The following is a 15,607-nucleotide window of genomic DNA, read 5'->3' as shown; positions in this document are numbered from 1 at the left end:
AAGTGCTGACCGTCAGTGAGTGAGTACTTGACCCATGAGATCTACGCCAGAACTCTAAAGGATTGTCTTTAGTGAACTTCCTATGAGCTTTAAGGCCTTGCCTGCATGAAAATGCACTTGTTATGGAAGTATTTTTTAAAGATAATGTCCACTACGTTTTTGAGTCTTTTACATATTAAATCCTGTGTGAGGCATTTTATTTCCTCTGAGAGAAAGGATATTCTCTATCTTGTAAGAGTGAGAACTGTGTTACTGAAATCTATATTACACTGGCCACCAGGAAGCTCAGAAATCTCCAACGGTAGTATCACCTCTCATATTTATTATAACTGTAATATCTATCTCTGTGAGATTTAATGGCCTGTGTATGTATACGTTTTTTCTTATCCTCCTTGTCATGAAATTCTAATCTACTTCTATTTTCCCTAGCTCCATTTTTATTCCTATTTTACCATCTGTTGCAGGTATTTCTGGTAAGGTATCTAGAAATTTTAAGGAATGATGGTGGTGTGTAAATAAATAAGAAAATGAAATACAAAGAACTAATCAGAGAGAGAGGTGCATATGTTTCACTGACTACATAAGAAAAAAAAGGATGAAAATAACTAGGTTTTTGTTTTTGTTTTTGTTTTAAGGAAATAGAAAATCACCTTGACAAGGACACAGAAGGCTATGATGTGGTGCTTGATGCTATCGACACAATGCAGCGAGTAGCCTGGCACATCAACGACATGAAGAGGAAACACGAGCACGCGGTCCGGCTGCAGGTGAGCTCCCTAGGCGGTGGCCCCTCATTGTCATTTTCCAAATTCACCATTAAGGCTGCTCGAGTACTGTGCTTCATCCACCATCTTCATCACAGCTCTCCCTGAAGAAAGATCAAGACACCAAAAATACTGATCATTGTATAATGTGGTGTCTAACAGAAAGTTACCTGGTGCCTTAAAACTCATAATTAGCTCATAACCCCTTCAATGACCCATATTAAAAATATGAGTCTCCCATGGCCTTATCTTATGTTAATTTCAAGTAATTAATTCTTGTTGAAAGCAACTTTCTCCAAGCTGTTAAAGTGGTTTTAAGCCTCCATTCCTCTCTCACTAGTTAATGCCAAATCAGGAGGTGGCATGTGTGCACTAATGGGGCAGGGGATGCACAGGAAAAAGGACTAAGTGTTGGACCAGGTCCCTTGCAGTTTCACTAAGGACGAGCCCTCGCCAGTTCATTTTGGCTTCCTCACTTTTAAAATCAGACAGAGAAGGTATTTGCTAAGGTCCTTTCCATCACCAACAGTTTCAGCCCCAAATCCCTGGGAATGTCATGAGCCAGTGATCATGTCCTGGACACCTCAGATGATGTACTATTTAAAACAAAAAGTTATGTAGGCTCAGAGGCTGGTCACAGGTTCCTGGGTATCCCTGGAGTTAGAAATAAAAGCCCAGAGTGACTACATGCTATGCCGAATACCTATGCCCAGTTCAGGAAAAAAGATACATTATTTAGTCCAAACAAAACTCTAGGTTTCATCTGTAGGCAGGCAGAGTGTGGTGTGATGCAATTGACTATCAAAAATCAAAGGAAGGCCACATTCTGATCTTCAAGACCATGTCTGTTTTTATAGCCGTAAGAAAAGTTTAATGCCTCATCATCAAGTGTTTTGTACACATAGTGTCTGAAGTGGCTAAATGTCTTGTTTCTCATAGCTTCTGGGTCTGTTTAGCATTCTGAAGACACTGCTGAGTCAGGCTCTGGCTCAGATTTAATCTCCATTTCCATTTATACTTTCAATCAATGAAGTTTTGGGTTTTTATGGGCTACTTAATAAAATGCTGTTTGTGAATATTTTTCATTTTTCAAAATAATAAAATCAGCTTCCTTTAAAAGTGTTGATATGGGTGTAATATAAATCCCAAAGAAACTTCAAATTCATGTTATCAATGTTTATTTATCAATCTCCTTTTCTTTCTTCCCCAACTATATGGGATTGCTATCAGGAAGTTTCTGAGAAGCTGTATCTTGTGTGTTTTTACATAGGCTTTAGTTTTGAGTTATTTGTCTGTGGTGTAGACTTCAGTTTCTGAAGGAAGTCTTTCCAAATCAATAGCTCTGAAGGTTTTTGTCCAGAGACTAGAGGGTCAGAAAGTCTAGGGATGGAGGCCCATCTGAGAAAGTCATATGCCAGTGGCCTCTTTACGAAGCTGTTGAAAGACACAGCTGCTGCCACCAGCCCTTGTAGAGGAATTATCAAGGAATAGAAACAAGTGTTTGGTGACTCATCAACTAACAACTTGATTCATTTGGAATAGCCCTCAAGTGACACCCATTCATGTGTATTTTTGTCGTGGATCGTTAGATGCTATTAGATCCATTGAAACCCGCTGGAGAGACTTAGACACCATTCTTGAAGCTCAGCAGATGAGCCACCTTGTACTCACTGCCTTGCCCTCCCACCTCCTGTTCAGTCACATGCCGAATTCCTTTCTTCAGGAGATACAGAGCTTGCTTACTAACTGGAAGGGGCCAGACCTGACCAGCTATGGAGAGCTGGTGCTTGAAGGCACCTTCCGCATCCAGCGGGCCAAGAACGAGCGGACACTCTTCCTCTTTGACAAGCTGCTTCTCATCACAAAGAAGAGAGATGACACGTTTACATACAAAGCTCACATCCTGGTAGGTCTGCATGTTGGTCACAGGCAAGGACGTGAGTAGCTGGTTCCTTTCTCTTCCAAGCGAGCCTCACCCTCTCTGTCTCCCGCTCAGTGTGGCAACCTCATGCTCGTGGAGATGATTCCAAAGGAGCCGCTCAGCTTCAGTGTCTTCCACTACAAGAACCCCAAGCTGCAGCACACAGTTCAGGTAACATGGGCTCGCCTCCTGTGAGGCTCGTCTGGTAGAGGATGAGCACCAGGCACCAGACGGCCTTTCCAGAGCTTTCTGGCCATGCAGTGTGTTTCCCGTCTTATCAGAGGGCTACAGGACCATCTGAATCTTGTGCGTGGTGGAGGTGTGAGTTGTCTGACTGTCCAAACCTCCTTCCATTAGGCTAAATCCCAGCAAGACAAACGCCTGTGGGTTCTGCACCTGAAGAGGCTGATCTTAGAGAACCACGCGGCAAAGATTCCTGCTAAGGTAAGACGAAGAGGTCAAGAAACAGGAAAATGCAAGGGAATTCGGGTCCTAGGGGGGCAGCCTGCCAGCCGTAAATGTTGAATTTCAAGATGACGAAAAATGAGAGATGGGGTACATATGGGGTCAATTAAACCAGCCATGTACACTGAAGATTCACAATCTCCCCACAAGTGTAGGGAAACTCTGGAAGGTTTTTTTTTTTTTAATTTAATTGTTGTATTTTCTTTTGAAGCTTAAAAGAAGAAAATATAAGGAAAAGTCTATAAGAAAATTTCTAGACAATTCATACAAAATAGGGTTATGAGAATTATTTGAAGGTGTGCTGCACACCCGCTGGGGACCCGAGCTAGCTTGGGCTTTGAGGGAACACTGGGGAAATAGGACACAGGCTCAACTGCAAAGGAGTTTGTAGATGAGGGAGCGAGCCATGTAAACAAGAAGCTGTTTGCCAAACATGATGAATTAACGGAGGCATATGCCAGGTTGTGGAAGGATAAAGTGTTCAGTTGCAGTTGAGCGGAGAGGAGGGAGAATGCCTTTTACCCCAGTTTTGAAGGATGGGGAACATTTTTAATAAGTAGGGGAAAGGGAAAGGAAAACCTAGCTGAGGGAACAGCGCAAACAGAAACAGAGAGGTGAGCAGGTGGGTGCTCGGAGTACATGGCACACAGACTCTAGATGGAAGGGCTGAGTCCTCAGACGGAGTAGGAGGTGAGGGTGGAGGGGTGGAAGGCCATCAGCGGGGCTCGGAGTCTTTGAAGGCACACTCGGGGTCCGGGCTTTACTAGCAGTGGGAGACTGCTGAAGGTTTCGGAGGAAGGGGATGGGATGGCCTGCCCCGTGTTCTGAGAGTGTAACTTTGGGAACAGTGTGACAGATCACTTGGAGGAGTGAGGCTGGAGGCAGGAGAAAAGTTAGCACATTACCATAATACTCTGGGAAGAGCTAAGGGGCACTTGCAGGGAGCCGCTGCAAAGGGGGTGGGCAGCAGAAGCGAAACCCGTCTTGGAGGCAGAGGGAACGGGATTTACCCACCAAGTGCACGAGGAGAGGGAGCAGTGAGTCAAGGATGAGTCAGGAGCTGGGCCAGGAGGACGGGGCTGTGAGCTGCAGGATAGGCTGCGAAGGGGACTAACTGGTCAGGGCGGAGTGAGAGGGGGGCCTCTGTGCTCAGGTGGGGGTGGGGAGGGCAGCGCAGGTGGGAGTTCCCGTCTCGGAAGCTGAGGATCTGGAGGCTCTCCTCACACACACTGAAACCAAAGCCCTGAGATTTGATAGGCTAGCCCATAAAAATGTGTAAAAAGAAAGAAGCCCCCTGGGGAACCTGAACATCTAAGTAATCTGTGAGAGGGGTGGGGACCTGGAGAGCAGCCCAGGAGGTGGTAAGAAAGCTGGAGGAGAAAGGTGGGGTAACAAAGGAGGAAAGAATCTCAAAGAAAGGGTGTGGAGCGGCAGGCTCAAATGCTGCGGAGATCAAACCCGATTCAAACAGAAAGGTAGATATTAGATTTGACAACCAAGAGACAAAGGGATAAATTGCAGTGAGTTGAAGAGAAAGGTGGGTGGGGGATAAGAACAGATGGACTGGGTGTAGACCTTTTAACAATTTCAGAAAAGACAAAAGAAGATGGTGGTTTGAGGACATGCAAGATGAAGCAAGGCACAGTGTGAGTGAAGAAATCCATGGACACAAGTAGGCTGAGAGGAAGGAGAACGGAAGGCAGGAGATACAGATATGGGGAGGGGTGCTGGGTGGAATATGGCCCTGCGCAGTGGGATGTGGGCCCAAGGACACAGATAGAGGGCAGTCTTGGAAAGGGTCGGAAACATCTCCCCAAGCTGGAGAAACTTCCAGAGAGGCTTGAGAGAAGGTTAACTCTGATTTCACTGAAGTCTGTGGTCATGTCAGTTAGTGAGTGAAGCCAAGACAGGGTAGGTTCCTGAGCAAAAGTGAGGAGATTGAGAATACTTGCTAAAGAAAATGGGCCAGAAGAGTCAAGTCAGTAAGATAACTGAAATCGTTTGCAAAAGGCATGCAAGACCAAATGAAGCTGGCCACCATGATTCAGTGTAATGAGGTCATTTTAAAATCTGCTCAGCAACTTGGAAACCCTTGTGGAGGAACCACAGCAAATGTGGGTTCCCCATGGCTGGGGGTCGGCAGGGCCAGTGAGGGGGAAGGTTAACAGGGTGAGGGGAGGCGACATGCTAATCTGCACATAGTTGTGGTGATTGAGCATGATTTCCAGGCTGAGTGGAGAGCGACAGCAACTGGGAAAATGGGCATGGGTTGAAGGATTGCTGGTCTCATAAAGTCAGAGACCTGGTTCAGCCAAAGTCAAAGGAGGGGAGATGGAAACGGATCTGTAGTTGAGGAAGAGACTTTGGAGTCCTGCCTTCAAGGCAGGGCAGTTCCTGGTGATGATAAGGTTCTGGGGTCGGCTAAGATTGCATGTTGCCATTCAGGAGTGCAGGAAAAGGGTAGCAGAAATAAAGCAGCTGGGAACTAGGGTGCGGGTGAAGATTGGATTATCCACACAAGTGGTGAAATGGTCCATGCTCCGGGGAAGAGGGGTGAAGTGGAGCAGAAAATGGGGTAACGGTCATGAGAGCAGAACTGGTGGGGAATAAGAAGAGATATCTGAGGAAGGAGAGAGTCTATCTTTTGTATTTTGAGAAGCACTTAAAGCTTGTTCTCAGGGGCTGTCAGTAATGATCTTGTACCCAGGAAATGAATGTGCACAGGTGTGAGCTTTGACTTTGGCATGAGTCTCACTTCATCAGGCTGTTACGACATGTGAGGTAGCTCATGCAGAGAGCCGACTGAGTTTTCTTCGTGGTTAGTCACTGGGTTGCTGGCCCTGCGCCCTGGAATGCCCTTCTGAGCAATGGCCAAGCATCTCTTATATGCACCACCTATTGTTTAACTGTCTACTGGGAAAATCAAAACTGCCAAAGGGATTCTGAAGGGTAATTATAGGCCATTACAAGACAAGACTGGCTTACCTACCTGTCCTCTTTCTCCCACACTAGATGTGTGTGTTCCAGGCAGTCTTCCCTTTATGTGTTAAAATGGTTAGTAGAGTCACAACTGAATTGTACTTTTTTACCCAAGTTCTTGATCCTTTTAGAATCTAAACATTTCTGTTTTAGCTACAACTTCTTGAGTACACATACATGGTACTAAGTCATTTATATTCTTATTTCAACCTCAACCAAACACGTTATGAGGAAGGTCTTATTCTTCCCATCCTAGAGAAATAAAAGAGTCACAGAGATAAGTAAATCACAGACGTTCTTCCAGCTGGTACATGACTGAGCCAAGACTCAAACCCAGTTCTGCTCCAAAGAGCAAGTCTTAACCACACTGTTCCCAGTGGCAATGAAAACACACTCATATAATATACTTTATCTACTTGTACAATTATAAAAATTTTCTATTTAAGCAGGATTATTAATCAATTGAACTTTGAGTATTTATTAAATTTTTTTCTTAAAGCTTTCAAAATAGATTTATTCCTATTAAATAAAAGAAACGCATAATGGGAAATTTTTTAAACATCAAAAAACGTATCGCTGGTCTAATAATGCTAACACAGCTGTTGGAAATTCATTAGTGGAGTTCCAACCTCCTCCTATTCCTTTAATTCAATAATGGTCACTGGCTGACTCCTAGTGGAAAATGTGGGAATCGTACTTTTTGAAATTAAAGACCAAGACAGGAAAAAAAAAACTGAGTTCCTCAAGTCAAATTTATAGATACCAGGAAACTTCTTGGAAGTAGTCATATTGCCTATTCATATACATGGTGTATAAACAAACCCTTGTCTGATTCTGAACAGAGATGAAATTAGAGACTTGTGCATTTCATATATTCACATTGTTCTGTAAGTGTACTTCCCAGAAATTGAACTAACATTTGTGTTTGAAATTAATTGCAACTAGTAATCTCACTCTGAATGTATAATAAAAATTATCAGTGTTATAAAAATCTAAGCATTTGTTTTCTTAAAATTAAAGTGACTACATTGAGGCTTTTTTCACCCCTTTTTTTAAAACTAGATATAATTGCCACTTCACCTAAGTATTTTTACTGTGGTGTCACAGACTGTGGCGAAATACAAGCAAAATTATTTGTTTTTAATTTTTATTAGGGTATCATTGATATACACTCTTTTGAAGGTTTCACATGAGCATAGTTATGGTTAATACACTCACCCACATTATCAAGTCCTCCCCACACCCCATTGCAGTCACTGTCAATCAGCATAGTAAGATGCCACAGAGTCACTACTTGTCTTCTCTGTGCTACACTGTCTTCCCTGTGACCCTCACACACACCATGTGTGCCAATCATAATGCCCCTCAATCCCCTTCTCCCTCCCCCCAACCCCTATTGCTCTCTCTGACCTCTCCCCTTTGGTAACCTCTAGTCCCTTCTTGGAATCTATGAGTGCTGCTGTTTTGTTCCTTCAGCTTTGCTTTGTTGTTATACTCCTCAAAGGACTGAAATCATTTGGTACTTGTCTTTCTCCACCTGGCTTATTTCACTGAGCATAATACCCTCTAGTTCCACACATGTTGTTGCAAATGGTAGGATTTGTTTTCTTCTTATAGTTGAATAATATTCCATTGTGTATATGTACCACATCTTCTTTATCCATTCATCTACTAATGGACACTTAGGTTGCTTCCATATAGTAGAATAAACTTAGAGGTGCACATATCTTTTTGAATCTGGGATCTTGTTTTCTTTGGGTAAATTCCTAGGAGTGAAATCCCTGGGTCAAATGGTGTTTCTATTTTTAGTTTTTTGAGGAACCTCCATATTGCTTTCTGCAGTGGTAGAACCAATTTACATTCCCACCAGCAGTGTAGGAGGGTTCCCCTTTCTCCACATCCTCGCCAGCATTTGTTGTTCTGTGTCTTTTGGATGTTGGCATCCAAACTGGTGTGAGGTGATATCTCATTGTGGTTTTAAATTGCATTTCCCTGATGATTAGCATGTGGAGCATCTTTTCATGTGCCTGTTGGCCATCTGGATTTCTTCTTTGGAGAAGTGTCTGTTCATATCCTCCATCCATTTTCTAATCTGGTTACTTGCGTTTTGGGTGTCGAGGCCAAGCTAAAGTATTTTAACATGAGTTCTTTAGCATACTGTTTGAAGATTAAGCTATACTATGCAAATGACATTAAGGAGCAAGAACTAAATTTTTTCTTCTTTGATTCTTCAGGCAAGACAATTCATGGTAGTGTAATTAATTTATCTTTTTATATTTCCCTAAACATGACTCACATATGGTAATAATAACAATAAAAAGAAGCCTCAAAGCATTAAACTCAGAAGGTTGAGCCTGAGGTGGGAAGAAGTAAGTGTATGGAGGAGCCAGAGGCAAGGGTTACAAGCCCAGCCCTTTGAGGGGTGGATGGTAAACAGGTTGAGTGCCCATTATTCGGTCCTAGTAGTAACCCTGAAAGGAATGCCCTATCTTCCCACGTTACAGCTGAGGAAACACATCTCCTAGATGTGAGAGCACCCACCTAGTTAAGTGCCAGGGCTGGGATCACTAACCGCATCTTTCAGAACCCTCTCCCTCCACCATCACAGCTGTTTCTCCTGCTCCAGGAGATTCTAGGGCACACAAAGGAGATGGTAGCTGCCGGGAGCCAGGAGAGTTAGCCAGTGATAATCGCAGAACATTCAGGAGGAAAACAGAAAAAATGTCCAGCAGTCTTTTTTGCAGTGAACTCAAAATAGAAGGCTCCAGTGATGTGGGGAGGGGTGGTGGTATACATTCTAGAACCTATTCCTTGATTTTTTGATTCAGTAGATCAGGGTTGGGTAGCAGGAATCTGCATTTTACAATAACTGAACAACAAATGCCAAGGATCAGCCAGGCTTGGAAACCTTAGGAAAGTTTGCCTTTCCCCACCTCTCTCTCTCTCTCTCCCTCCCTTCTTTCCCCACCCCTCCATCCTCTTTCTCTTCTTTGTCTTCCTCCCTCCCTCCCTCCCTTCTCTTTCCCTCTCTTCTTTCCAGGTGAAAGCTGTAAGCTTAGCTTTGGTGCATCAGTTGTGCATCCCCTCTGCTCACTGCAGGGATTCATTTGAATATCCTGCACTAAAAGAAATACTGAGTTTTTTAAAGCTTTTCAAAAACCACTTGTTCAGCTGGGATAAGAGCCGATGAGGATTGCTAGTTTAAAGACGAAACAAAAAAAGGTAATTGCAATTACAGCTATGCTTTCTATCTTTCAGGCCAAGCAAGCCATACTTGAAATGGATGCCATTCGTAAGTTTTGTTTTCTTAACACACTTTAAATTGTCATTTTCTACTTGTATCTATCTCATTTTAATCTTCAAGTTCATAAAACTGTGAGCAATTTTAAGAAACTAGCAGCTGAACATTCTCTGTCTTAACAAATAGAGCTGCAAACAGTATAATCTTTCCTGACACATTGACTTGTTCCTACCTCGATTTCACCTGGCTTACCTGTGAATCAACTTATGGCTGACCTCATGTCTGGGTCTCCATATCAGCTAACAATGTAAGATATGTTTCCAGGGTCAACTCTTCCAGGCCCAGGATGAGGCCAGAGCAGCCCAACCCCGCCCAGGAAAATAGCCTTACTTGCCCTACTGAGTTTGAGCTTGGCTTAGTGTGAACAGAGTAGTGAACCAAATGACCTCGTTTCTATTACTTTACCACTGACATTGGAGAAATGTATGTTGTCTTTACAATCCTTAGAAGTCTCTCGAACTTTAGCCACTTTTAAAGAGCTAAAATCCAATATAACGAAGACCAGTGTACAGCTATGTCCCCAGATTGTTTACCTTCAGGCTTCAGGGTACAGAGGATCACTGCATATGCTGCAGTTTGTCAGGATTAGACCATATTTTCTTAATCCAAAATCTATGTACCCCTTAGATGGGGCAAAAAGATATAAACTATGAAATTAAATTAAAATCCCTTTTCCAACAAAAGAACCTAAAGTATTCATCAAATGTTCAAAGAAGCGATGTCTAGAAAAATATTAAGAGCCACTGCCCTAGAGGACAGCTTCCATAGGAGCGGCCTCCACCAACACACCGGCCCAAACGCCTCGCCAGATTGTTACTTAAACTGAGTTCTCCAGTGGTTTTTACCTTGACCAGTCTCTGCTGTGGCCCATCCGTGCAGTCAGTCAGGGAACTTGGTAACAAGTTAGCAGTGATTTTTATTTGAATGGAATTTTCTGGTCTCCGGTGTCATCGAATTGCAGGTGATTCTGTGTGGTGGTAGGAAGTTATCATTCCTTACACAGTTAAACTGACTTTGTAGGAAACGTAAAGCCAATAGTCAGTTCTTTCTGCCAGTGCGTGAAAAAGGAGAGTACATAGGCAGCGTGCATGCATGTGTATGTGTATGTATGAGAGAGAGAGAGAGAGAGAAAGGCAGCTTAACTTGCTAACACACTCCTAGAAGTCCCAGTAGTAAATGAAAAGTCCCAACATACATATGCAATGGCAATTTTGGAAGGAGGAATGCTATCACATCTGATGAGAAAGAATAAATCCATAGATACCCAAAACAAGTTACACCCATTTGCCCTGGACGCCTCCTCCTTACAGGTGCATGTGGTTATCTTTACAGATTACCCAGGCTTCTGTTACAGTCCTGCGGGAGAGGCGAAAGCGTTCTGTGGCTCTAAAGATGGTTCTACTCCATATCGGCTGAGAAGAAAATCTGGTAAATAGGGTGTTGTAATCAAAATTTAATGATTTTAGGGCATAATAAAGTCCCTTTCAGTCAGACAAAAGGCATTTTCTGTCTGGTTTTCAAGCTCACCACCAATTTGATTACATTTGAGGCTGCCTTAAGATGGGCTCTGAGCTTTTGTTCTAAAACTCTTTTTCTACTTAACTCTCCATTTTCCACTGAATATTAAACATTTCGCTTTGCGTAGCATTTCACCATTAGCACATGGGTACTTAAACTCCACTACTACCACTAGTGGAAAATTGTGTCCTATAAATGACACATACAAAGGCTATTCAAACCTAAAGTTTTAATACACATTCACTGAGCCAGACCCTATGCAGTATTCCCTTAGCCCTCAAATTTCTTTCTTCATTTGAATCCATATTTATTGAACAACTACCTAACCCCCTGCACTGGGGTAAGGACTAGGAATGCAAGAATGAATTATGTTCATGATTCCTGCTTGCAGGGAGTTCATAGCCTCCTGGGAGAGTCCAAAAAGGTGAATAAATACCAGTCTGTATGATGGAGCTGTGGTAGACGTTAAATGCAAGGATGAGTGCAGAGACAAAGGCGGGAGAGATTAAATAACCCTCTAGGAAGGAAAGAGAGGGCTTCACAGAGCAGAGGACAGGACCTGGATGGAACCTGGTGGTGCGGAGGTAGATGGGGTGGAAATAGCAGATGCAGAGGCCCTGAGACGTGACGGTCACATTAGCCGTGTGGAGGGTTTGAACTTGATCCTGCAAGGTATGGAAGGATTTTAAGCAGTGATATATTTGCATTTTAAAGAGAGAAATCTGGGGAATGAAAGTACAGCGTAGAGAATATATTCAATAGTTCTGTAACATTTTTTTACGTTGACAGATAGGAACTACACTAGTTGGAGGTGAGCATTTAATAATGTAAATAACTGTCAAATCACTATGTTGTATACTTGAAACCAACAAAAGAATATTGTATATCAAATATCAACTATGCTTCAGTTTTTTAAAAATCATAAAAAGGGAAATCTGGCTTGACGTGGAAACTGAGCCAAGGATGATGCCCCTCTGCGGAAGTGACTGGGAGGGCCTGGTTTAAGGCAGTGGTGACTTGGGGGAGGGTGGGAGGAACATTGCTCGGACCACACAAGACTGATGGATGAAAACGGGGAAATCAGAATGATGCTGGCCCACCACTGGGAAGGGTAATGTCAGTGACATCCAAAATAGGGAATACAAATGAAGGAGCCGATATGGGACACTAGGCACCTGAGATTGAGCCATGCGGAGTTTGCTGGGTCTGTGGACCAGTTGGAGAAAGGTCCGATTGGCATTTGGCATTTGGCATTTGAGGTCTGAGGCTTGGGACAGGGGTGTCACATAAGAAGGAAATTGAACATTATCAGCTTAAAGGTGGTAGTTAAAGCAAAGGAAGCTACATGACTGGTTTGTGGGGTTAGTTGTCTGTTATGTGGCTCCTGATTGCACAACTTAATGTCTGTCCCGCAGTTATGACGGAGTGCAAGTCTTGCTGCTAAGAATGTCTTTCTAAGCAGTGGGGATTTAGTTAAATTTGATAGCAAATTAATAGCACTTAATTTGCCCATAAACTAATAATTCATTTATAAAGAAAAAATCTTTATTTGGTTTTGCAAATATGTTGGCTTTATTTTTCTCCCAGAACCTTCCTCAAGATCACATAAAGTCTTGAAGACCAGTGGTGAGTTCTAAAATTTCTTTTTTCATTCATGTTGATGTCCGCTAACTTAACCATAAGCCGTACACACACACACAAATGAATACCAGATGTATTACAGTTTGACAGATTTAATTGACTTCTCTAAGTCATAGTGCCCCATTTAAAAATGTACAGCCAAGTGCCAAATGTTTGCAACATAGATAACAGGCATAAAAAGATGGTATCCCTGTTATATAAAGAAATCCTATACATCAAAAACAAGAGAGAAATGACTCTTTGTTTTAAAAGGCAAAGAATATAATTGGGCAGTTTCACAAAAGAAACACAAATTGCCAATAATTTTTTTAAACGTCATCTATACGGGTAATCAGAAAAATCATACATTTACCTGAGATAAATAAAGGGGAGAAAGCTATGAGCTTGGCTAAAAATATTAGAAAAACAGGTACTCTGAAACTAATGATGTGTAAGTATCTACAACCTTTTTGGAGCAAAATTTGGTAATGTCCATTTAAATTTAAAATGTGCATTTGCCCTTTACTCAACAGTTTCACTTTTTTCACTTTTGTAAATTTCACAATGTATACCTCCTGTACAGAAGCCTCACCATGCATGGATAGATCTACGTGTGCCTGTTCTTTGCAGCATGTATACTAGAACACCACATAAAATGCCCATCTATCTAGTGGGAAGTGGTTTAATAAGTTGTAGCATATCCTGGGATGCTACATGGAATATTCTATTGTCAAAAAGAATGAAGTATGTATCTACTGATAAGAGTGTCCACTAGATGTTAGCAGGAAATGCAGTCTTGCATATTGCACCTTTATTTTAAAGACAAAAAAACTGCGCATTGGGGTGGGATGAGGGCCCTGGGTGTGGTACCTGGAAAGATGAACAACTGCTAAGTGTGGTTACCTCTACAGGATGGGATTTTTATATTATCTGCTTCTGTAATTAAACAATTTTTAAAGATGAGATGCCCATAATCAAGGGTGTCTGTAAGGATGCGGCTTGGCACTCCTTTCCCCACAGCTGCACCATTTGTCAGCACAGTGACAAGGTGGCCCTTTTGGTAAATGCTCTATGTTCACATTAAAACCAGTAGAATGTTTAGAAATTAACAGAAGCATAGTCTTATGTTTAAGTGATTTTTGTAGCTCAGGGCATGTGGATTTTTTTCAGGTAACATATTTTTGGGGAGACGCCTTTGAAACTTATTAACATGAGTTGCTCTCAGGGATTAAGGAAGATACCTAACACTCAGATATATGTAAGGTTGTTTTATTTACATATATATATGGTACAGGATATAAAACTAGGATAATGGAAAGGCATTTTCTGAAAATTAGGTCTAAAGGGCTCAGAAGCCTCTTGGGCTTCAATGATTAACAATAAGTTTTAAAAGTCCTATAAAATATGAGTGCTTACCTATGTATGAGATATGATTTTAATCCTCAAACTTTAAAAAAACTTCTTTTTCAGAAACAGCACAAGACATCCAAAAGGTAAGCACTATTGCATTTCTTACTTTGAAATGTTTACTATAGGCACCTTTTAAATATCTTTATCGCTTCTCCAGCCTATATTCCAACTGAAAACAATTCTTTAGCATTTGAAACAGATTAAAGTGAGGACTTGTCCTTCTAACCTCACTCCCCTGCTTCATCTCTTGGAACCAAGGCAGTAACCTCACCCCTCTGCCCCATCTAATCCCCAGAAACTATAAGGTTGCTTAGGATGTAGTGCCTGCCCCGTGCTGGTGCCACCCACCCCCTGTTGCCCGGTACCTCTGCCCAGGAAGACCAAGGCTCTTGCATCCTGAGTATTGCACTCTCCTCAAAGCACTAGCCTTCAATCACAGAGATCCCTTCTAATAATGTAGTCTTGATGTTGGTTTAAGAGGTGTGATCATTTGTCATATAGTAAAACTTCACCATATTGAGTTTCATTTTTTTCTTCCTCTGATAAAAGGTTATGAGAAGGGGAATAAAAATAGTATGCACTGTTGGAAGGTATATATCTAAATTTGTTACTTTTCAGGAATCAGTATTACATCCTGACCTGGGTAAAACATGTCCAATACGGCCACTTGTCTCAATTAACAAGTTTTAGAGCACTGATTGTGGCTTCTTGTTTAATGTCCTGTATCTATAAGGATGTGGCTATGAAAATCTCTCTCCACAATTCCACTTGCACAACTCCTTAGCCCAGGACCACAGTGACCATGTTAATAAATGCTATATAGTTCAGTTACATCCAGTGAGACATCTAAAAATTAACATGGTGTCTAAGTGATTTTCTTCAAATTAGGGCATGTGGATTTTTTTCAGGTAGTACGTATTTTTGTTTGGAAGATTTTGAAGCTTATTAATTGGTTCATTGTCCTGAAATATGGGATGAAATTTTGATTTTCTAATCTACTTTGTTTTTATAAACACACACTGGGGAAGGTAGGAAGGTGCCCTGCTCCTTAAGCAGCCAGCCTGGGATCATGGAGCCCAGCCTCACTCAGTAGCAGGTGGGGGAATCGCTGTGTAGCCCAAGAGATACAATTTCAAGGGCTTCTTGGAACTTTCTACAATAGTGATCAAACCAAGTCTCCATGTGGGGGCTAACTAAACCTTATAAAATCTGAAAACAAGAAAGGAATAAAGCACCAATGTACTTTTTTCTTAGAGGTAAATTTCTATCTCCTATATGAAATGCAAGGAGAACAGATTTCCTGATGATTAAAGAGTTTATAATGGGAAAGAGTCCTTAATAATTACCTAACATTTCTTCCAGAATATGTATTCCAAGGCCATGTGTGTATGTATGTATGTATGTATATGTATATGTATGTATGTATATTTTTATGTACATAGACAGGGAAGGAGGGAGTGAGGGAGGCTAAGTTCATATATAAACTGTGGATTAAGACATGAATTCAAATCCATTCCTGCCACTTATAAGCTCTATGGCTATAGGTATAAAAGTTGTTAACTTTACCAAGACTTAAGTTTCCTAATTTGTAGAATTGTTATAAAGATTAAATGTGATAATATATTCTTT

At 41.7% G+C, this 15,607-nt stretch overlaps 1 protein-coding gene across 7 annotated transcripts in view; it reads left to right on the top strand.

Moving 5' to 3' along the window:
• Positions 1–15,607, top strand: part of PLEKHG1 (pleckstrin homology and RhoGEF domain containing G1) — a 202,421-nt gene that overhangs the window by 174,886 nt on the left and 11,928 nt on the right. For all 7 annotated transcript variants that reach the window (XM_036906962.2, XM_036906963.2, XM_036906960.2 and 4 more), the window contains 8 exons: positions 636–767; positions 2,488–2,670; positions 2,761–2,856; positions 3,043–3,129; positions 9,388–9,421; positions 10,763–10,858; positions 12,536–12,574; positions 14,039–14,061. In XM_036906962.2, coding sequence (XP_036762857.2) covers positions 636–767; positions 2,488–2,670; positions 2,761–2,856; positions 3,043–3,129; positions 9,388–9,421; positions 10,763–10,858; positions 12,536–12,574; positions 14,039–14,061 — 690 coding nt within the window. The remainder of the gene's footprint in view (positions 1–635; positions 768–2,487; positions 2,671–2,760; positions 2,857–3,042; positions 3,130–9,387; positions 9,422–10,762; positions 10,859–12,535; positions 12,575–14,038; positions 14,062–15,607) is intronic.

Source organism: Manis pentadactyla, chromosome 12 (assembly GCF_030020395.1).
Source record: "Manis pentadactyla isolate mManPen7 chromosome 12, mManPen7.hap1, whole genome shotgun sequence".
Lineage (NCBI taxonomy): Eukaryota > Metazoa > Chordata > Mammalia > Pholidota > Manidae > Manis > Manis pentadactyla.
The sequence above is the reverse complement of the archived record's forward strand: the minus strand, read 5'-3'. Positions and strand labels throughout refer to the sequence as shown.